Source organism: Oncorhynchus mykiss, chromosome 1 (genome assembly GCF_057628025.1).
Source record: "Oncorhynchus mykiss isolate SJ-2025 chromosome 1, ASM5762802v1, whole genome shotgun sequence".
Lineage (NCBI taxonomy): Eukaryota > Metazoa > Chordata > Actinopteri > Salmoniformes > Salmonidae > Oncorhynchus > Oncorhynchus mykiss.
The window spans coordinates 17554809-17578480 of NC_143022.1; the positions used below are offsets into that span (position 1 = coordinate 17554809).

Below are 23672 nucleotides of genomic sequence, written 5' to 3' on the forward strand. Positions count from 1 at the left end.
TAAGGTCACCAAATAAGGTTTATTTTCTTGACACAGGTTTGAATATAAAGAGACATAAAAAACACGTGGTTCCTATTTACAGGTATCTCTGGCACATTTAACCCCAATGACGGCATGATCACCGCCTCTCCAAACAGCGATCTTTGAAATACAACCGTATGGATATCCAGTACTTCATCTGTCCCCCAAAGAGATCTGCTAAGAGGCAGCAGTGTCATGCAGGCTAGTGTCCAAAGGCTGACCTGAGGTCAGGGTTTGCGGTGATAATGGTCTCAGGACAGATCTCAGGACAGTGTGGAGGGGATCCTTCTCCAGAGGCCTCCACAAAGGCAGTTCTTGATCCAGCGCTGCTCCCACTGCTTCATGGCGTTGGTCTTGTTAGGGGAGCGGAGCATAGTCACACAGCCACACCTGAGATGGGGGAGGGAGAGAAAGAGAAATAAAAAGGTGGAAAGCCACCAAAAGAAAGGTAGGAAGAGAGAGTGAATGTCTTTTTTTTTTTGTGAATTTTACCCCTTTTTCTCCCCAATTTCATGGTATCCAATTGTTTAGTAGCTACTATCTTGTCTCATCGCTACAACTCCCGTACGGGCTCGGGAGATACGAAGGTCGAAAATCATGCGTCCTCCGATACACAACCCCACCAAGCCGCACTGCTTCTTCTCCAACCCGGAAGCCAGCCGCACCAATGTGTTGGAGGAAACACAGTGCACCTGGCAACCTTGGTTAGCGTCCTCCGATACACAACCCAACCAAGCCGCCATGCTTCTTAATAGCGCGCATCCAACCCGGAAGCCAGCTGCACCAATGTGTCAGAGGAAACACCGTGCACCTGGCAACCTTGGTTAGCGCGCACTGCGCCCGGCCCGCCACAGGAGTCTCTGGTGCGCGATGAGACAAGGATATCCCTACCGGCCAAACCCTCCATAACCCGGACGACGCTAGGCCAATTGTGCGTCGCCCCACGGACCTCCCGGTCGCGGCCGGGTTATGACAGAGCCTGGGTGGTGTGGTGTCTGACCTGGTACAGGCTTTGCTGTCCTCTGTGGGGCAGACTCCCATGTAGAGACAACGTAGATGATCCATCCTCTGGACCCCCGGGCTCCTAGATACACACACAATGAATATATTGACCAATGGCATCTGTCAGGAAGGCTTCACCTGAGCTTTGACTGAAATATTAGCAATATTAAGCAGAAGCACATTTACTACAAACAGATGTCAAAAGGACAACTGAGTGCCATGTGGGCCAAATGTCAAGAGTGGGCTAAATGCCAAGAGCACTACACCTACTTCTAACCCTTTTCTGACACCTTTTCCCCTGAATACCATCTAGCCCTCTCCTGAGGCCTCACTCTTACCTGGAGAAGACCTCCACCTGGGGTGTGGAGTTGAGACCCGGCAGGCTGTAGGGCTTGCCAAACTGAAGCCGCAGCGGGTGCTTGCCCTGCAGCTTGCAGATGATCCCGTCGTTGACAGGCAGCCAGTCCATGCTGGGCACCAGCAGCTGGCTGGGCAGCAGGCAGCATTCGTCTATCAGCGGCTCATCTGGCTCCTGGGGGTGGCCCTCGTCCCGAGCTGGAGGGGGATACATGGGTGAAGGCCAGGTTCACATACAGACACAGAATGATGGCCGTAAGGTCTAAACAGATGCATAGACACATTGACAGAAGAATGGACAGAGTAGACTCATATACAGACCGATGACACTGTTATAACTTAAGGCATCTCTGGCACATTTAACCCCACATAGCTAGATCCACATAATATATAGTCCATAGATACACATGTTCTCCTCATCCTTACAGCAGAGCCAGAGCTTGGTGAGCAGGCGGAAGAGCAGCGACATGCTGTCCTGGTTGTCCGAGGTGGCCGTGTAGATGGGCAAGCAGCCAGGCTTCAGAAGGCCCCAGATGCGGATCATCACCATCATCTCCCGCAGCATACCCAGGGACCAACCGTCGCGCAGAAACCCAAAGCCGGGACGCACGACGGAGCCCTGAGACAAGACAAGGGTTAAAATAAGAGGTAGATAGCACAGAAAGACAGACAGAGTAACACTCTATTCTAGCATCAGCTCTACATACAGAAGGACAGAGACAGACAGAAGAACACTTTACTAGCACCAGCTCTACATTTGATTGAACACTACATGAATAAGATATGATATTGAAACAAAGTGTTTCTGGAGTAACAATGCACCTTTTTCAGCATGTTGTGGAAGGCCTATATTGGTAGCTCTGTGGAAGGCCTATATTGGTAGCTCTGTGGAAGGCCAATATTGGTAGCTCTGTGGAAGGCCTATATTGGTAGCTCTGTGGAAGGCCTACATTGGTAGCTCTGTGAAAGGCCTACATTGGTAGCTCTGTGAAAGGCCTACATTGGTAGCTCTGTGAAAGGCCTACATTGGTAGCTCTGTGAAAGGCCTACATTGGTAGCTCTGTGAAAGGCCTACATTGGTAGCTCTGTGAAAGGCCTACATTGGTAGCTCTGTGAAAGGCCTACATTGGTAGCTCTGTGAAAGGCCTACATTGGTAGCTCTGTGAAAGGCCTACATTGGTAGCTCTGTGAAAGGCCTACATTGGTAGCTCTGTGAAAGGCCTACACTGGTAGCTCGAGTCATAAAAATAAAAAAAACACCTGATTGGGTAGGTTGGCCATCAGGTACAGCACAAAGTCTCCCACCCATTGGATGAGCTGCTGCAGAGACTGGAGTGGGGGGCCGTCCAGCACAAATTCCTCCGTCTTCAGGTTGATCATCACCTTATCGATATCTATGAAGGGGGTGGAAGGTCAATCTTCACCAGAATCACTGAAGTCTTCAAATAAAAACGACAAGCACTGTAGATACTAGCAAGCTAATAGGACGGCAAACAATGCAGCCTTAGCCTACAGTCTGTTCAACAGTAACAAAAGTCCTGTTCAGTTAAAACAGACAATAATTCATTTTTTCAGCCTCACGTTAAGTGAAATTGGTGTCAGAAGTGGAATCCGTCTATTCATTGATTATACAGGTATAAATGGTAGTGATGCTAGTCCTCCTACCAGTGTCAGTGTTTTTGGAACATATCTCTGCCAGCCTGTCCCCGGGGCTCTTGTCTGGAGTGTTGAGGACGTGGGGTCTCAGCAAGGACTTGAGGGTGGAGCTAATGGCGATGAGGAGGAGCTTGGCGTGGAAGTCGCAAGCTCGCGCAGCTGTGGCCGATGACAGCTTACAGAGGGAGGCCTTAACCGCCACGATACGTGTCGAGAGCACCTTTCACACACAGATACTGGATATTAGAAAAACAAACAAACAAAAACACTTCCATCTATTGTCACAAATTAGTTTACAACAGATTTCAGTCTGTCTGACTGAAAGCTTGGTTCTGGCTCATCACGGTCCACCTACCTGCTGCAGAGCTTAGTTCTGGCTCATCACGGTCCACCTATCTGCTGCAGAGCTTGGTTCTGTCTCATCATGGTCCACCTACCTGCTGCAGAGCTTAGTTCTGGCTCATCATGGTCCACCTACCTGCTGCAGAGCTTGGTTCTGGCTCATCCCGGTCCACCTACCTGATGCAGAGCTTGGTTCTGGTTCATCCCGGTCCACCTACCTGCTGCAGAGCTTGGTTCTGGCTCATCCCGGTCCACCTACCTGCTGCAGAGCTTGGTTCTGGCTCATCCCGGTCCACCTACCTGCTGCAGAGCTTGGTTCTGGCTCATCATGGTCCACCTACCTGCTGCAGGGCTTGGTTCTGTCTCATGTACTCCTCATGCAGCTTCTCCACCAGGTTATGGACCATGCCAGGCTGCACGTGGAGCAGCACGTCCCACCAGTCGTAGCCTGTCACCATGCAGTACTCCAGCAGGAACAGCAGGTGGCGCAGAAGTGTGTTCATGTCCAGCATCTGGCCCATGGATGGAGATACGCGAATCATGTGCAGCTGAGGAGGGAAGAAGAGCCAAAAGAGAGATATGAAAAATATGGATACAAATATTGTTCATATCTGAGGGAAGGTCGGGGACGGACACAAGTCATGAATAAGGACATGGATAGCTTGTTGTTGTAAGAGAGGATACATTTATTGTATTTGTTTAACACATTATTGCCTGCAGACCATAAACTCCTGTAAGATGTAACACCCATGGCTGGGGTGTGTATTCAAGGGACAATTTTTCCCTTTTCAAAAACATAAGCCATCTAAGCTTTACAACCTCAAATCCGGAGTAGCCTTCTCATCTTTATAAAAGGGGGATGAGGTGCTGATATCGTACTGTGAGACATGTAAGGTCACAGTCAACGGATCTCAACGCATTGTTGCACTCTCACCTTGCCGTGGTTGTCCACTCCGGCCAGGGCCAGTGAGGTCCAGGAGAACTGCAGGGCCTTGAAGTGGACGGTTGGGCCGCCGGGGCGCTGCCGCTTTATGGCCGGCTCATCACCGGGCCGCTGGGAGGAGCCCGAGGAGGATCCATAGAACACGCCCATGGTGTGAAGGGACAGCCGGTGGAGGATCTGGATACTGCCGTCGTGGAAGGCTAGGGCCAGGCCTGGGAGGGACCACCACACAGAATCACATACAATTGAATTCACTTTATTGATCTCCAGAGGGAGGCATTGAGAATGACCCCAGCAGCACAGACAGGGGCAACAGAGTAAGTGTATAACATTCCACTCATCACTTTCTTTGCTATTATGCATCAATGTGTCATGTTACCACTATATTGTGTGGGACACATCCATGTAGGTACCACTTCCCTAACATGTTTCTTGAGCATAGAACCACTTTCTTTGGTAGGTTTAATAGAGCTACAAACCACCATTCTGTAAAGGTGTATGCTGCCACCTGGAGTGCTCAATAGTAGATCTGGAGGGGGAATGACGGGTTATTTGGCATCAGCACATACCGAGGCCTGGGCAGAACTTGGTGTCTGACGCCACCTTTAGGTCAGTGTTGGAGATGGAGATTGGCAGCTTTGGCAGAGCCACGGCCGACACGCGGTCCAGATCATTGGTGGCCGAGAGGATGCGCCATTTCAGGATCGTCGGCTGTTTCTCGCCCACTGTGGGGATGGAGAGAGGAAAGGGTGAGTAAGGGGTGTCTCTTTATGGGGGCAACTCAATTGTAGAATAATGTATTGTCTCCTTTCCTTTAACTGCATTGATCTGAAAACAAAATGGAGGATGCCTAAAAGGGAATTTACCTGTTCAGTTCTTTAAAGTGGACAACAATTGGAAACAACTTCAAAATATTGAGATGCCCCCTATAAGTGACCTACAGTAATACTTATAATTGGGTTGAGTGTGCTCTTCCTTGGTTTATCGTTCTCTGCCTTACCTACTGGTGAACGATGTTGGAATATGTTATTGACAGGGAGGCCTTCCTTCCGCAATGACCAACACTCCACGATGCTGCCCATCTGACTGGAGGCACACAGCAGCACCTAAAAGAGTATTCATATTGCGGTTTAGTCCACACACACACACAACACTACACTGTTTGAATGCACATTTGGCATACTGGTAAGTGATAAAGCTGGAAAGAATTAAAAATAAAGGACACTTGGAAAGCAACGTGTTCACAGTGTCTCTCTCACCTGCTCCGAGTTCTCCCTGGTGAGGAACTTGAGGTGTGTGACAGCCGGGTACTTGTCTCTCCTGACCGGGTCCGTGGTGCAGCGCATGAAGAGCGAGGGCAGCAGCTCAGTGTCGATGCGACACTTCTCGTTGACCACGCTCACGCACACCTTGATGTAGAGTTGGGATGACAATGGAAATTTAAAATCCCGAAAAGTCAGTGATATTATTGCACTACTTAATAACGTATGTTGGAGTAAAACTTCACATTATCGGATGGTAAACGCTCTTTACAAGAAAATAAAAAGCGTTAGCATTTGAACAGTATTATTTGCCAGACTTTTCTGAGACAAGGCGACTGGCTAGCACTTATTCTGGTAGCCAGTAATGAAAAGAATAACAAAAAATAATTGTGTAATATCATCGCTAGCTAATACCTACCTTGTAGAACTGCACAGGTGATGAGCTGCTGCCATCCGTGGCCGCCACCACAATGTTACCCCCGCCGGTGAAGGCGATGTCGGCCAGGGCTACGCGGCCCCTCAGGCGACACAGGCTCTCGCTGGCTGTGAGCAGCTGACCGTTGGGCTTCAGCAGGGACACGGTGACCAGGCCGCTCACTGTCACTGCCAGCCAGCCCTCCATGGGCTTTCCCCCAAACAGCGTGAGTGACGGTGAGAACTTGACCCGTGAAAATTTCTCACCGAAATTGGTGGAGCCCGACTGGGGGAGGAAGATTGGAGGAGAGGTAGAGCGAGAGTGGGGTGTGGCACTTTTCAACAAACAAAGTGGCAAATTACAGTTATATGTCCTAGTATATATTGTTATATGCTTGTTAAATGCTGTTATGTGCAGTTCTCCACAGCCAGTGTACAGCACCCCCTGCCAAATAATGGCATATACAGTATTGTCTTATCTCAAGAGGTAGCTTAGACTAGAGATTAAGAGCGTTGGGCCAGTAACCAAAAGGTTGCTGGTTGGAATCCCTGAGCCGACTAGATGAAAATTCTGTTGATGTGCCCTTGAACAAGGCACTTAACCCTAGTTGCTCCTGTAAGTCGCTCTGGATGACTAAAATGTAAAATAAAAAAAAGAGCTTTAAACTGGTCTATAAAATACTGACATGGTAATAAATCATAAGGTCCACACAGACAGTTAAGAAGAGCTGGTGGTGTGAACATGAGAACAAGCTGGTGGTCCATTACCATCTCCACATGCAGAGCCAGCTTAACTCCATTGTGCAGCCAGGACAGAGCTATGATGGGGTCTCCGTCCTCTGCACTCCCTAGTGAACTCTCCCAGCTGTTCACCAGGTGATCTGCCATCGCCCAGCACTTGATCTGCCCATCTCCATCAGCAGACAGCAACCTGGAACCTATGAATGAACGTAGTCATAGGTTCACACACATTTTAACTCAATACACTAGGGACACTTCTTGGCATTGTATTGAGTTCCACATCAGTCTACTTGGACTGATAGGGCAGTTGCACCTTTAAGAGTAGTTTTGGTGTTGTTACTATGTTGACCCACCTGATTGGTCCCACTCCAGACAGGATATGACCTCGCCATGTCCAGAGTTAATGGAGTACACATCCCATGGGTGTTCTGTGTCAATGATGTGGACCATATGACTGACTTCTGAAATAAAGCAAATCACTGTAGTGCATGTTCTGCTAATCAAGTTACGAGGCATTGAGATACATATGCAAAATTATATACAGATATATGGGATCAAACCTGATACTGGCAATGCGATTTGTTCCATTTCACATTCCTACTGTGCTCTTGCTACACACAACAAAATGGTCACAAGATCAGTACCAAGCACATTTGTGTACCTTTCTCGTCTTCCTCATTTTTTAGGTCTGTGGTAAAGGCAACGAGGTTCCTGCAGGACCAGGCACACACCAGTGGGATGGAAGGATAGTGGTTGCTCTTGGGTCTCTTCTCCCACTCACAAACATAGGCAACCTCCATCATTCAACCATATGCTTTTCCACTGTTTGTGCAAGTGTCCTTGTCCAATCAGAGAAATGTTCAGTCACCTTCATGTACTTGATTGCACTTTGCAGCTATATCACAAACAAGACACAGAATTCGATGTCAAATTTACGTTACTTGCATCAGTCTTCTTCGAGCTAACACTGTCACCTATGTTAGTTAGGTTAGCTACTGTGTTAGTCAACGTAGTTATATGTATACAGCTAGCTAAAACGCATTAGCTGCTACTTCCATTAGCTAGAGCTAACGTTAGCTAGCAATATGATAATGTAGTACGTTAGAACCAAATCATGAAGCAACTACATCAAACGAACTTCTAATAATATAGCTAAATGTCTTATTTAGATTTTAAATCTCTAACGTTAAAAAAATACATTTACTCTTTACCATTCATCCTATAACATGTTACATACAAAGATGGTGTGGTAGGACCCCTGACAAGCGAATTTAGGCGTATTTTCAGTTGCCTGCAGCCTTATTCTTTTGTAAAAACGTTAGAAATGTATTTGGTAGAGTACAAATTCATCGAAAATTAATAACACGTTTCATCTAGCATATTATGTTTACTATTTGGATATTACTTTTTCTATGATCTCTTTATAAAAATGTGTATGTATTGCCGGTCCATCTACAGAGGGCGCTCGCGGGAATCGACTCTTCTTGTCAGGCTTTCTTTCTTACATTTTGTCTTGCCTTGTTGTTGTTGCTTCCCAGGAATCGTTGAGAGTATTGCAACAACTAACTAGCAAGGGATGATTTTTTTGAAGAATCAAGCACAAACTGGAATCATAGTTATCATTTCCATCTGAGATATATGATCGACAAAAGTAACAAGGTGGTTCTCATCGTAGAGCTTGAACGTCTCTAGCGACACTAGTTAGTAGCGTATTGTAGCGTGAGTAGGGTATTAATAACTTTATTTTATTGGGACATTTCTGGTGATTGGCAATGAGACAACTGCATAATAGTGAATTTAACATAATATACTAAGAATATACCTCGATAACATCACCATAATCGTCAATGTTTCTTCGGAAGGTTGCGTGGTAGCTAGCATGACAGCTATGTTGCAGGTAACTAGATTGCTAGCCTGGGTGTGAATTATGACTGACTGACGCTTAGTTATAAGGCCTACAACTTAATAGAACATTGCTTATTGTAAAGACGATTTTGGCAATCCTTCAAGTGCCATTGCTAATTAGATTAATACAAACCGTTTACGTGCTAGCTAAATTGTATTGAAACTAATTTGCTAACTTTAGTGGAACGAGTTTGTAGCCGGATAGTTACATCTCTGTCTACGACATGGTCGTGGTGCAGCACAGCCCATTAAGACATCAAATTGGTCACCTCTAGAAATGGACTGTTCTGTGTGAACTGACAGCTGCTTTATTGCATTGTGTTAAATGCAGTTTTGCACCATTCTACAGTTGGAGTTTTTGGTGCCACGTTTGACCTGGATTGAAATAGCTAACTAGCCACTATCAATCGTCCTGCCAGAGATAAAATGTCAGAAAACCAGGGCAACGCAAATAACAACGTCCCGCAAAATAACAATGGCGGGGCGAACAGGATACGAAACCCTAATATCAACCAAAACCCACTCATCAATGTTCGAGACAGACTTTTCCATGCCCTATTCTTCAAGATGGCAGTTACCTATGCCAGATTATTTCCACCGTCTTTCAGAAGAATCTTCGAGTTCTTTATACTACTAAAGGTAAGACTTCCCCTCACATGATTTTACCTTCATGTAGGCTACAATTTGTCAAGGATATGATATCAAGTACACTCACGCTCGGCTAATTTGCTCCAAATAAATTAGTTTTGTATATTTATTTTATAACTTTCAATTATCAAAGGAAAGGGCAATTCCCCAGAATGATGCTGACTCAGATTTTTCACTATAAAATGTATGTCAAACAAAACAATGATTGCGAAATTAAACGAGCCATACAACTATGCACAAGGACTACTTTTGACCATTTCCACTGAACATTTTACAAAGACATTTTCTTGAACAGTGCAGATGCAAAGTTTGGTAACAGAATTATGGTTTGTGATGTTGTGTCCATTCTGTTAACAATCTTTTAATTTGCAAAGTCCAGCCTTTGTTTTGATATGTGGATTAGTTTGGATTTTAGATCTTAATCTGGTAGAACAGAAGTAAAAAAAAATCCACTTGAATGCATCAGATCTGTGGTAACAATTATTCCGCCCAAATAAACAAATCTATGTACATACAGTTGAAGTCGAGCCTACCAGATGAGCTAAATCACTTCTATGCTCGCTTCAAGGCAAGCAAACTATAGTTTTGGCAAGCCGGTTAGGACATCTACTTTGTGCATGACAAAAGTAATTTTTCCAACAATTGTTTACAGACAGATTTCACTTATTCACTGTATCACAATTCTAGTGGGTCAGAAGTGTACACACACTAAGTTGACTGCCTTTAAACAGCTAGGAAAATTCCAGAAAATGATGTCATGGCTTTAGAAGCTTCTGATAGACTAATTGACATCATTTGAGTCAATTGGAGGTGTACCTGTGAATGTATTTCAAGGCCTATGCTTCAAACTCCGTGCCTCTTTGCTTGACATCATGGGACAATCAAAAGAAATCAACCAAAAAATTGTAGACCTCCACAAGTCTGGTTCATCCTTGGGAGCAATTTCCAAATGCCTGAAGGTGCCACGTTCATCTGTACAAACAATAGTATGCAAGTATAAACATGGTACCACGCAGCCGTCATACCGCTCAAGAAGGAGACGCGTTATGTCTCCTAGAGATGAACGTACTTTGGTGCAAAAAGTGCAAATCAATCCCAGAACAGCAGCAAAGGACCTTATGAAAATGCTGGAGGAAATGGGTACAAATGTATCTATATCCACAGTAAAATAAGTCCTATATTGACATAACCTGAAAGGCCACTCAGCAAGGAAGAAGCCACTGCTCCAAAACTGCCATAACAAAGCCAGACTACGGTTTGAAACTGCACATGGGGACAAAGATTGCACTTTTTTGAGAAATGTCCTCTGGTCTGATGAAACAGAAATAGAACTGTTTGGCCATAATGACCATTGTTATGTTTGGAGGGAAAAGATGGAGGCTTGCAAGCCGAAGAACACCATCCCAAACGTGAAGCACGGGGGTGGCAGCATCATGTTGTGGGGGTGCTTTACTGCAGGAGGGACTGAAGTATTTCACAAAATAGATGGCTTCATGAGGATGGAAAATTATGTGGATATATTGAAGCAACATCTCAAGACATCAGTCAGGAAGTTAAAGCTTGGTTGCAAATGGGTCTTTGAAATGGACAACGACCCCAAGCATACTTCCAAAGTTGTGGCAAAATGGCTTAAGGACAACAAAGTCAAGGTATTGGAGTGGCCATCAAAGCTTTGACCTAAATTCTATAGAGAATTTGTGGGCAGTACTGAAAAAGCGTGTGCGAGCAAGGAGCCCTACAAACCTGACTCGGTTACACCAGCTCTGTCAGGAGGAATGGGCCACAATTCACCCAAGTTATTGTGGGAAGCTTGTGGAAGGCTACCCGAAATGTTTGACCCAAGTTAAACAATTTAAAGGCAATGCTACCAAATACTAATTGAGTGTATGTAACTTCTGACCCACTGGGAATGTGATGAAAGAAAGAAAGAAAAGCTGAAATAAATCATTCCTGCTACTATTTTGAATTTTCACATTCTTAAATTAAAGTGGTGATCCTAACTGACCTAAGACATGGAATTTTTACTAGGATTAAATGTCAGGAATTTTGAAACTGAGTTTAAATGTACACTGCTCAAAGAAATAAAGGGAACACTTAAACAACACAATGTAACTCCAAGTCAATCACACTTCTGTGAAATCAAACTGTCCACTTAGGAAGCAATACTGATTGACAATAAATTTCACATGCTGTTGTGCAAATGGAATAGACAACAGGTGGAAATTATAGGCAATTAGCAAGACACCCCCAATAAAGGAGTGGTTCTGCAGGTGGTGACCACAGACCACTTCTCAGTTCCTATGCTTCCTGGCTCATGTTTTGGTCACCTTTGAATGCTGTCTGTGCTTTCACTCTAGTGGTAGCATGAGACGGAATCTACAACCTACACACGTGGCTCAGGTAGTGCAGCTCATCCAGGATGGCACATCAATGCGAGCTGTGGCAAGAAGGTTTGCTGTGTCTGTCAGCGTAGTGTCCAGAGCATGGAGGCGCTACCAGGAGACAGGCCAGTACATCAGGAGATGTGGAGGAGGCCGTAGGAGGGCAACAACCCAGCAGCAGGATCGCTACCTCCGCCTTTGTGCAAGGAGGAGCAGGAGGAGCACTGCCAGAGCCCTGCAAAATGACCTCCAGCAGGCCACATGTGCATGTCTGCTCAAACAGTCAGAGACAGACTCCATGAGGGTGGTATGAGGGCCCGACGTCCACAGGTGGGGGTTGTGCTTACAGCCAGTTTGGCATTGGCCAGAGAACACCAAGATTGGCAAATTCGCTACTGGCGCCCTGTGCTCTTCACAGATGAAAGCAGGTTCACACTGAGCACATGTGACAGGCGTTACAGAGTCTGGAGACGCCGTGGAGAATGTTCTGCTGCCTACAACATCCTCCAGCATGACCTGTTTGGCGGTGGGTCAGTCATGGTGTGGGGTGGCATTTCTTTGGGGGGCCGCACAGCCCTCCATGTGCTCGCCAGAGGTAGCCTGACTGCCATTAGGTACCGAGATGAGATCCTCAGACCCCTTGTGAGACCATATGCTGGTGCGGTTGGCCCTGGGTTCCTCCTAATGCAAGACAATGCTAGACCTCATGTGGCTGGAGTGTGTTAGCAGTTCCTGCAAGAGGAAGGCATTGATGCTATGGACTGGCCCGCCCGTTCCCCAGACCTGAATCCAATTGAGCACATCTGGGACATCATGTCTCGCTCCATCCACCACAGGAGTTGGCGGATGCTGTAGTCCAGGTCTGGGAGGAGATCCCTCAGGAGACAATCCGCCACCTCATCAGGAGCATGCCCAGGCACGTGGAGGCCACACACACTACTGAGCCTCATTTTGACTTGTTTTAAGGACATTACATCACAGTTGGATCAGTCTGTAGTGTGGTTTTCCACTTTAATTTTGAGTGTGACTCCAAATCCAGACCTCCATGGGTTGATCAATTTGATTTCCATTGATAATTTTTGTGTGATTTGAACTATGTAAAGAAAAGTATTTAATAAGAATATTTCATTCATTCAGATCTAGGATGTGTTATTTTAGTGTTCCCTTTATTTTTTTGAGCAGTGTATTTGGTTAAGGTGGATGTAAACTTCTGACTTCAATTGTATTTAGCTATCACTCGGTATAGGCCCACTTTAGGCTAACTCAAGAACCCAAAACTCGTACCTTTTGGGAAACACTGCAATAGGCCCTGCATACCACAACACAAATAGGGGCGTGGCTAGTTGCTGCCTGTAATTGTGCTTTCAAGACAACTGGGAACTCTGGGGAGAAAAAAAACTTGATCAAATCATGATGTCCGTGATCTTCTGGTCATTAAGTCGGAGCTTTAGAATGATGCCAGAGTTTCCTCCTTGGAATTCCAGTTGGAGCTAGTTTCAGAATTCTATCAGAGATTGAAAATGTTGACAAGGGCTTTATGCAGTCAAGGTGTATGCATATGTGCGTGTGTGCATGTAAACACACTGAACAAGCAGCAGTTGGGTCAACAGTGACAGGTGCACCAGGCCTACCTGTTAGCTAGGGTGGCAGGTAGCCTAGTGGTTAGAGCCAGTGACTGGAAGGTGGCTAGTTTGAATACCCGAGCGGACAAGGTGAAAAATCTGTTGACGTGCCCTTGAGGAAGCAACACTAATTTGCTCCAGGGTCGCTGTACTACTATGGTTGACCATGAAAAACACATTTCACTGCACATATCCGGTGTATTTGACAATAAAAAATACTGACAGTCGGAATCTGACTGCCTGAGTGTGTTATCAGACAGTCCAGCGATAAGAGGCCCTGCTGCCCGCTACTGATTGGATGTGAAACAAAATGGCGTGTTCTCCCTCTGTCAGACGCTTTAGCTTTGGACCGACAAGGATACAAGCATCTTTTAGATGTTCTGAGTGTGTTGGCTTCCTATTGAAGAGGAGCATTATAAATAGACAAGTTTTCTAGCACCACACACTTTTTTTCTCAGCTGACTGCTCTCTGTAGGAATCTATCCTTCTGTGTCTTTGTAATGTGCACATTCACTAAGCAGCCTCTGTGATGTCATTTAGGCTATTTCTCCCCCTTTGAAATATAGGATCCAGGGTTGGTGAGAAGCATTGAGGAGCATTGGATTTAGAATTTCAATTTTGGTTTATTGACTGAATTGAAAAGGAATTGACCCCAACCCTGATATAATATCTCCCGGCTTCTCCTCAAACCCTGCACTTTCTGTATGTGAACAAGGCCTGTCCCCAACTAAAATAAAATCTTAGTCGACTGAGAATCGTCTGTTCTCAACCCTCCTCCCGCTGCTGCTGGCCTACACCAGCGGTCGGCAACCTTTTCCAATTGGAGTGCCAAGTTATCGTACCATTTCTACTGATCTGCGTGTCAGGTATGATTTTCGGATGCACATTTTTGTGGAACAATTTAATTTATAAAGTCTTCATATCCCAATGTCGTGTTAAATCAAAATGTTATCTAAATGATACAAATCTAAAAGTATTGCCAATTTTACACATTGCCAATGTGTAAAAATAGCCTACATAAAGACAACAAATAAAAACATTGCAGCCTGAGTGTTATTTGACCCTGCTGGTCATCTATGAACATTTGAATATCTTGGCCATGTTCTGTTATAATCTCCACCTGGCACAGCCAGAAGAGAACTGGCCACCCCTCATAGGAAGAAACCTAGAGAGGAACCAGGCTAAGTTCTGGCCTTTCTAGGGAGTTTTTCCTAGCCACTGTGCTTCTACACCTGCATTGCTTGTTGTTTGGGGTTTTAGGCTGGGTTTATGTACAGCACTTTGAGATATTAGCTGATGGGCTTTATAAATACATTTTGATTTGATTTGAGCCCACAGGTCAAATATCCTGATAAATAAATTGCCTGTCTGCAAGGAACTGGAAACATTGTATCAACTATTGTATTCGCTTGGTCCAGGGGGTGCTCGTGATAGCAAACTTACAACATTGTAGAAAATATTCTGTGAGCTCAGAGTTTCTTGCTCCTGAATATAGAATATCTTCTACAATGTTGTAAGTTTGCTATCATGAGCACCCCCTGGACCAAGCTAATACAATAGTTGATACAATGTTTCCAGTTCCTTGCAGCCAATGCAGCCAACAGATTTGTACCTTGTCAGCTCGGGGATTTGAACTTGCAACCTTCCGGTTACTAGTCCAACGCTCTAACCACTAGGCTACCCTGCCACCCCCCAGAGGCTGGCACTAAGACCGCACTCAGTCAGTATAAGCAAACAGGAAACCACTCACCCAGAGGCGTCTCTCCTAGTGGCCGGAGACTTTAATGCAGGGAAACTTAAATCAGATCTACCAAATTTCCATCAACATGTTAAATGTGCAACCAGAGGGGGAAACATTCTAGATCACCTGTACTGTTTTGCTATCATCTGATGGCATTGAGGAGCACACCACATCAGTCACTGGCTTTATCAATAAGTGTATCGAGGACGTCGTCCCCACAGTGACTGTACGTACATACCCCAAACAGAAGCCATGGATTACAGGCAACATTCGCACTGAGCTAAAGGGTAGAGCTGCCGTTTTCAAGGTGTGGGACTCTAACCCGGAAGCTGATTAGAAATCATGCTGTGCCCTCCGACGAACCATCAAACAGGCAAAGCGTCAATACAGGGCTAAGATTGAATCATACTACACCGGCTCCGACGCTCGTCAGATGTGGCAGGGCTTGCAAACTATTACAGACTACAAAGGGAAGCACAGCCTCAAGCTGCCCAGTGACACGAGCCTATCAGACGAGCTAAATAACTTCTATGCTTGCTTCGAGGCAAGCAACACTGAGGCATGCATGAGAGCATCAGCTTTTCCGGATGACTGTGTGAGCACGCTCTCCGTAGCCAACGTAAGTAAGACCTTTAAACAGGTCAACATTCACCAGACGGATTACCAGGACGTGTGCTCCGGGCATGTGCTGGACCAACTGGCAGGTGTCTTCACTGACATTTTCAACTTGTCCATGTTTGAGTCTGTAATACCAACATGTTTCAAGCAGACAACCATGGTCCCTGTGCCCAAGAACACAAAGGCAACCTGCCTAAATGACTACAGACCTGTAGCACTCAGGTCCGTAACCATGAAGTGCTCTGAAAGGTTGGTAATGGCTCACATCAACACCATTATCCCAGAAACTCTAGACCCACTCCAATTTGCATAGTTGTTAGTAGTTGGTAGTTGGTGAACCAGGCAAGGCAGTCATCAGAAAAACCGAGGCTACTGAGTCTGCCGATAAGTATATGGTGATTGACAGAGTCGAAAGCCTTATGATTTTCCGATACCGATTATTGTAGGACCAAAAAAAGCACATCAATAAAATCAATTTAGCCTCAAATAAATAATGAAACATGTTCAAGTGTTGGAGAAGAAAGTTATATGTGCCATGTAAAAAAGCTAACGTTTAAGTTCCTTGCTCAGAACATGAGAACATATGAAAGTTGGTGGTTCCTTTTAACATGAGACTTCAATATTCCAAGGTAAGAGATTTTAGGTTGTAGTTATTATAGTATTTATAGGACTATTTATCTCTATACCATTTGTATTTCATATACCTTTGACTATTGGATGTTCTTATAGGCACTTTAGTATTGCCAGTATAGCTTCCGTCCCCCTCCTCACCCCTACATGGGCTCCAACCAGGAACACATCGACAACAGCCACACTCGAAGCATCATTACCCATCGCTCCACAAAAGCCGCGGCCCTTGCAGCGCAAGGGGAATAACTACTCCAAATCTAAAAGCGAGTGACGTTTGAAACGGTATTAGCGCACACCCAGCTAACTAGCTAGCCATTTCACATTGGTTACACCAGCCATTAGGCTGATAGGCTTGAAGTCATAAACGGCGCTGTTTTTGCGAAGAGCTGCTATCAAAACAGACTTAATTATAACATAATAACACACAGAAATACGAGCCTTTGGTCATTAATATGGTCAAATCCGGAAACTATCATTTCGAAAACACAACGTTTGTTATTTCAGTGAAATACGGAACCGTTCTGTATTTTATCTAACAGGTGGCATCCCTAAGTCTAAATATTCTTGTTACATTGCAGAACCTTCAATGTTGTGTCATAATTACGTATAATTCTGGCAAATTAGTTCGCAATGAGCCAGGCAGCCCGAACTGTTGCATATACCCTGACTCTGCATGCAATGAACGTAAGATAAATGACACAATTTCACCTGGTTAATATTGCCTGCTAAACTGGATTAGTAGTTATAACTAGTGATTATGATAAGTTTAATGCTAGCTAGCAATTTAGGAAGGCTACTCGTGGAGTGCAGTGGTTAGAGCGTTGGACTAGTTAACTGTACGGTTGCAAGATTGGATCCCCTGAGCTGACAAGGTTAAAATCTGTAGTTCTGCCCCTGAACAAGGCAGTTAACCCACCGTTCCTAGGCCGTCATTGAAAATAAGAATGTGTTCTTAACTGACTTGCCTAGTTAAATAAAGGTATAAAAAAAATCCGGAAATCGGCGCCCAAAAATACAGATTTCCGATTGTTATGAAAACTTGAAATCGGCCCTAAATAATCGGCCATACCGATTAATCGGTCGACCTCTACTTGAGAAGCTCCACAGCGCATTAGTGGTGGTGAGTTAAGACAATCAGAAATTGAATCCGATCCCCACATGGGCACATTTTATAGGTCTACATTTGCGCGCAGGCCAGATAGACTAGTCCTACTTCTTTGTGTAATCAGGTGCGTGTCCTTACTCAAGATTGACAGGAGCGCTCCAAGCGAAAGACGATGAATAAATTCACAACTCAAATGTAATGAAATGAACCAAAAACTTTTGTGTAGCTTACGTTGTGTGCTCTGCAAACAATGTGTCCACCCCTACAATGACAAGTAAGACTGGAATAATAATTGATTAAATGCATTTAACACAAATTAACGTAACCAAACATATTGTAAATTGGGAATTAAGGGTCAATGGACTTCCGGTGATACTGGTGTGCCATCCCTGCGTCCTCCAATGGTTTAGTCCACCCAGACAGGCTTGAATCAGACGGGTGTCTTGTGTGCAATAAGTTACTTCTTTCTTTGTTGTATTTTACCCACTTTTTCTCCTGAATTTCAATCATGTCTCATCGCTGCAACTCCCCAGTTTGCTCAGGAGGCAAAGGTTGAGTAATGCATCCTCCAAAACATGACCCACCAAACCTCGCTTTTTAACACCGGCCTGCTTAACCCGGAAGCCAGACGCACCAATGTGTCGGAGGAAACGCCATTCACCTGACAACTGAGGTCAGCCTGCAGGCTCCCGGCCTGCCACAAGGAGTCACTAGAGCGCAATGAGCCAAGTTAAACTCCCCCCGGCCAAACCTTCCCCTAACCCGGATGGCGCTGGGCCAATTGTACGCCACCCTATGGGACTCCCGATCATGGCCGGTTGTGATACAGCCCGGGATCGAACCCGGGTCTGTGGTGATGCCTCTAGCACTAAAATGCCCCGCTATAACATTTTTATAATATATATATATATATATATATAATATCCTTTTTCCTTCAATGTGTTTGTCATCAATATTAACAATGCTGCAGGAGGGGGCACGTAAAAAACATGTATCCTAGTAAATGTGTCCCCTTTTTTCACCATTAAACATATGGAAGTCAATTTGGGGATTGGCCTTTACATCTCAATACTGCTCTAGACTCCATCTGCCATAAGTTAATGCCTTCCACCCTCTATTTCCACCAGGCACTCTTTATTCTCTTCATCCTGGCCTATATCCACATCGCTTTCTCACGCTCGCCTATCAACTGCCTGGAGCACGTTCGGGAGAAGTGGCCGCGTGACGGCATCCTGCGAGTGGAGATCCAGCGCAACTCGTCGCGTGCACCCATCTTCCTGCAGTTCTACGACTCAGACGGCCTTCAGGGCCTGGTCAAGGAGCCTGAGGGGGAGGGAGGAGGAGGGCTGGGCCTGGCCGCGCTCCACCACGAGGAGGACGAGGACGAGGAGGAGATGACCCTGGAGATGTTTGACAACAGTTCTGTAAGGGTGAGACACTGCTACTGGTGTGGAGGGAGGGGCTGAGAGAGACCCAATAATCCTGCATCATTTATACATTAACTCAGTAAGTCTTTCTCTTTGTCAGTTTGAGCTTGACATCGAGCCACGGCTGAAGCCCTCGCTGAGTGGTGGGGGACGGGGCCTCAACGACAGCCAGGACCTCTCCTTCAGCCAGGCGCCCACTAAAGGTATGCAGCCGCTGAGGGAGACAGTCTCCCAGATTGAGATGCTAACTCGAGCAGGTACACTACACCCCCCCCCCCCCTCCCCCCAGTGAGTGAGAAATCCTCAATCCATTCCTTTCTTCCTCTTCCTGCTAGTTAGCTCCCTGATCTTCCCTTCCAGCCATCTTTTTGTTGTTAGTCACCCCCATGATTCTATTCCAAAAATGAAAAATGTGTTCCCTTGTCTTCTGCCCGTCAAGGATCATTGTTTGAATCAGACTGTTTGGCCATGTCGCGATGCCATCTCACCTCCCCAGAGGGCCCTGGCTGTGCCCAGACAAAGACTGTGTGTGGACTTGGAGCTTGACCCTCTGTCAATCGGGCCAGCAGTAGCAGTTGAGAGCCAGACTTTAGTTTAGGCCCAGTTTGTGTTGTGTGCCTTTGACCCTGTCTGTCCTTGCATTGGTTTTAACCATTCTAAATTGCCTTTGCATAAGGGTTTTTCTGTGCTATGTATGGTCTGTGTAAACCTGAGTCCTCCTTTCCGTAATTTGCTTTTAGATGGTCACAGTGGCGCCGGAGAGGATGGCTGCTGTTTTACTGGCTCCTAACCGCATTTTTTTTGTAACTCATTTTGTTCATAATGTTGCTGCTACTTTCTCTTATGACCAAAAAGAGCTTCTGGACATCAAAACAGCGATTACTCGCCTCGAACTGGACAAATATTTTTTCTTTAATGAGTCTGATGGGATATACTGGATATACTGCTTCCCGGAGACCAGGCCCTCATCCCCGTCATTCGCGTGAAGAAAATATGAAAATACAGGGGGTGCCTTACGAGAATTCGTCAGCGAGTGAGTAAACCACCACTACCCTCTATTATTGGCCAACGTGCAATCACTGGAAAACAAACTGGACGATCTACGATTTAAGAATGTCCTACCAACTGGACATTAAACTGTAATATCTTGTGTTCACTGAGACATGGCTGAACGACTACACAGATTGTATAGAGCTGGCTGGCTTCCCTGTTTTTCGGCAGGACAGAGCAGCTACGTCTGGTAAGACGAGGGGTGGGTGTGTCTTTGGTGCTACTACTGGTGCGCTATGTCTAATATTTAAAGAAGTCTTGAGGAATTGCTTGCATGAGGTAGAATACATCATGATAAGCTATAGACCACACTATCTACCTAGAGAGTTCACATCTATATTACAGTGCCTTGCAAAAAGTATTCGGCCCCCTTGAACTTTGCGACCTTTTGCCACATTTCAGGCTTCAAACATAAAGATCTAAAACTGTATTTTTTGTGAAGAATCAACAACAAGTGGGACACAATCATGAAGTGGAACGACATTTATTGGATATTTCAAACTTTTTTAACAAATCAAAAACTGAAAAATTGGGCGTGCAAAATTATTGTGGCAAAAGGTCGCAAAGTTCAAGGGGGCCGAATACTTTCGCAAGGCACTGTATTTGTAGCTGTCTATTAACCACCACAAACCAATGCTGGCACTAAGACCGCACTCAATGAGCTGTGTAAGGCCATAAACAAACAAGAAAATGCTCATTCAGAAGCTGCGTTTTTAGTGGCCGGGGACTTTAATGCAGACAAACTTAAATCCGCTTTACCTCATTTCTACCAGCATGTCACGTGCAACCAGAGGAGAGAAAATCTAGACCACCTTTACTCCACACACAGAGACGCATACAAAGCTCGCCCTCCATTTGGCAAATCTGACCATAATTCTATCCTCCTGCTTCCAAGCAAAAATTAAAGCAGGAGGCACCAGTGACTAGCTCAATACGGAAGTGGTCAGATGACGCTGATGCCTCGCTACAGGACTGTTGCCAGCACAGACTGGAATATGTTCCGGGATTCATCTAATGGCATTGAGGAGTATACCACCACAGTCAACGGCTTCATCAATCAGTGCATCAATGACGTCGTCCCTACAGTGACCATATGTATATTTCCCAACTAGAAGCCATGGATTAGAGGCAACATCCGCACTGAGCTAAAGGCTAGAGCTTCTACTTTCAAGGAGCGGGATACTAATCCGGACTATTATAAGAAATCCTGCTATATAGCAAGTAAAACACTGGAGTGGTAGATTTGCAGTGGAAGAAAGAAGGTGCAAACTAAAATAATGGGGTGCAAAGGAGCAAAATAAATAAATAAAATAAATACAGTAGGGAAAGAGGTAGTTGTTTGGGCTAAATTATAGGTGGGCTATGTACAGGTGCAGTAATCTGTGAGCTGCTCTGACAGTTGGTGCTTAAAGCTAGTGAGGGAGATAAGTGTTTCCAGTTTCAGAGATTTTTGTAGTTCGTTCCAGTCATTGGCAGCAGAGAACTGGAAGGAGAGGCGGCCAAAGAAAGAATTGGTTTTGGGGGTGACCAGAGAGAGATACCTGCTGGAGCGCGTGCTACAGGTGGGTGATGCTATGGTGACCCGCGAGCTGAGATAATGGGGGACTTTACCTATCAGGGTCTTGTAGATGACAAGGAGCCAGTGGGTTTGGCGACGAGTATGAAGCGAGGGCCAGCCAACGAGAGTGTACAGGTCACAATGGTGGGTAGTATATGGGGCTTTGGTGACAAAACGGATTGCACTGTGATAGACTGCATCCAATTTGTTGAGTAGGGTATGGATGTGGCAGGGCTTGGAAACTTTTACGGACTACAAAGGGGAAACTTGGCCGCGAGCTGCCCTTTTATGCTTGCTTTGAGTCAAGAAACACTGAAGAACGCTTGAGCACCAGCTGTTCCCGGATGACTGTGTGATCACACTCTCCGTAGCCGATGTGAGCAAGACCTTTTAAACAGGTCAACATTTACAAGGCCGCAGGGCCAGACCGATTACCAGGATGTGTACTTCAAGCATGCACAGACTAACTAGCAAGTGTCTTCACTGACATTTTCAACCTCTCCCTGGCCGAGTCTGTAATACATACATGTTTCAAACAGACCACCATAGTCCCTGTGCCTAAGATAGTGAAGGTAACCTGCCTAAATGATTACGTCTAGGGATGAAACAGTTACCAGTTTCACGATAAACCACGGTAAAATTACTGTTTCAAATTGTAATTTGAAAAACTCACGGTAAATACTGTCTAGCCTCAATCAAAGTTAGCAACTGTCTGACACAGGTGTAGCATGCAACGTGGGTTATGTTTTGTGTGAAAACATGGAGGACAGCGCACGGGAGAATTTTCAGCCTTCTAAGAGGACCAAATTTGATGTGGGGTCGTATTTTGAGTTTTACAAGAGTGCTGAGGGAAACTTAATAGAAGATGGTCGCCCTGTCTACAGAATATGCAACAAAAAATCACTGCGAAAGGGGGAAACACTTCAGTCATCTTCGTGACCACCACCCACTACTTTATAGTGAATGCAAGGTAAATTAATATTTAGCTCAATGCATGATGTGGGGACTTTGAAATTGGGGGGAAATGTCATGCTATGTCCATCTAACTTGCTAATAGCTTGTATACTGAAGCTTTCAGTGTTACATACTCTTGTAAAAACTCTGCACGTTGTTCTGCTGCTGTATGCGTCGGTTGTCTCCAGACTTCTTCCATTGGCTGGACAACAGAACGAGTCAAAATTCACCAAAGGTTGAAAAACAGCAAAATAACTTCGGCTAAGCTGGAACACTAGCGCTAGCCCATAGCAAATGAATGGAATCGAACGTTCGCAGAGCCTGTTTTGACTGGGGTGATGTTTAGAATAAAATTTAGCCCAAATGGCAACAACAAATGTTTCCCTTTTTATTTTACCGCTACAATCTGTTCATCGGACAGAATTGGGGGAAAACTACTCGTATAGAAAGTAACATCCGCACCTCGATGGTGTTAACTTATGTCTGCGTAATGAGAAAGTAGGGAAAAAATGAACTTCTATTTCTGGTCTAGTGATCGATGACAAACGAGCTCGCTGCCCAGGCTTACATAATTACAAAGAGGAGATTCTCCTCACATTGTGTGATATTTGGCGAAATAGACCGGCATGTCTCTCCATAGGAAAGTAATGGAGGGAGCTCAAGCGTTCCAAGGGCAAAAATTATTTTGGGGCTAGGATTTGATGACAACCAAGCTCGCTGCCCAGACTTAGATAATTAGAAAGTTGAGATTCTCATGACTAAAATGGTGTCTGACTTAAAAGCAATCTCGATTGACCTCCACACTGCCCTTTCCCACCTGGACAAAAGGAACACCTATGTGAGAATGCTATTCGTTGACTACAGCTCAGCGTTCAACACCATAGTGCCCTCAAAGCTCATCACTATGGGGCGGCAGGTAGCCTAGTGGTTAGAGCATTGGACCAGTAACCGAAATGTTGCTAGATCGAATCCCCAATCTGACAAGGTAAAAACCTGTCATTCTGCCCCTGAACAAGGCAGTTAACCCACTGTTCCTAGGCTGTCATTGTAAATAAGAATGTGTTCTTAACTGACTTGCCTAGTTAAATAAAGGTAAAATTAAAAAAGCTCATCACTAAGCTAATGACCCTGGGACTAAATACCTCCCTTTGCAACTGGATCCTGAACTTCCTGATGGGCTGCCCCCAGGTGGTAAGGGTAGGTAACAACACATCTGCCACACTGATCCTCAACACTGGGGCACGTCAGGGGTACGTGCTTAGTCCCCTGCTGTACTCCCTGTTCACCCACGACTC

At 45.3% G+C, this 23672-nt stretch overlaps 3 protein-coding genes across 6 annotated transcripts in view; 1 reads left to right on the top strand and 2 right to left on the bottom strand.

The window, feature by feature from the left end:
- On the bottom strand, positions 1–8198 carry med16 (mediator complex subunit 16). 2 transcript variants are annotated; one of them, XM_021564688.3, is made up of 16 exons: positions 7950–8198; positions 7400–7633; positions 7092–7199; positions 6766–6935; positions 6002–6283; positions 5581–5730; positions 5322–5427; positions 4891–5046; positions 4313–4533; positions 3720–3926; positions 3046–3256; positions 2641–2774; positions 1807–1999; positions 1362–1578; positions 1022–1105; positions 1–411 (listed from the first exon to the last, which is right to left on the bottom strand). In XM_021564688.3, exons 2-16 carry the CDS (start codon positions 7539–7541, stop codon positions 285–287), a joined length of 2508 nt encoding a protein of 835 aa, XP_021420363.1. In that variant the 5' UTR covers positions 7542–7633; positions 7950–8198; the 3' UTR covers positions 1–284. The 2 variants fall into 2 exon arrangements, with proteins under 2 accessions (XP_021420363.1, XP_036808692.1); XM_036952797.2 differs by having other exon boundaries at positions 7092–7196; positions 7950–8077.
- LOC110491485 (uncharacterized) overlaps positions 1–23672 on the bottom strand; it is a 446987-nt gene that overhangs the window by 63270 nt on the left and 360045 nt on the right. The window lies entirely within an intron of this gene.
- LOC110491417 (membralin) overlaps positions 8179–23672 on the top strand; it is a 23100-nt gene continuing 7606 nt past the window's right edge. The window contains exons 1-3 of one of the 3 annotated variants that reach the window (XM_036952860.2): positions 8179–9282; positions 18516–18818; positions 18916–19018. In XM_036952860.2, coding sequence (XP_036808755.1) covers positions 9070–9282; positions 18516–18818; positions 18916–19018 — 619 coding nt within the window. In that variant the 5' untranslated portion in view covers positions 8179–9069. Of the gene's footprint in view, positions 9283–18515; positions 18819–18895; positions 19019–23672 lie in introns of all 3 variants that reach the window. The other 2 variants (XM_036952900.2, XM_036952929.2) reach the window with 2 other exon arrangements.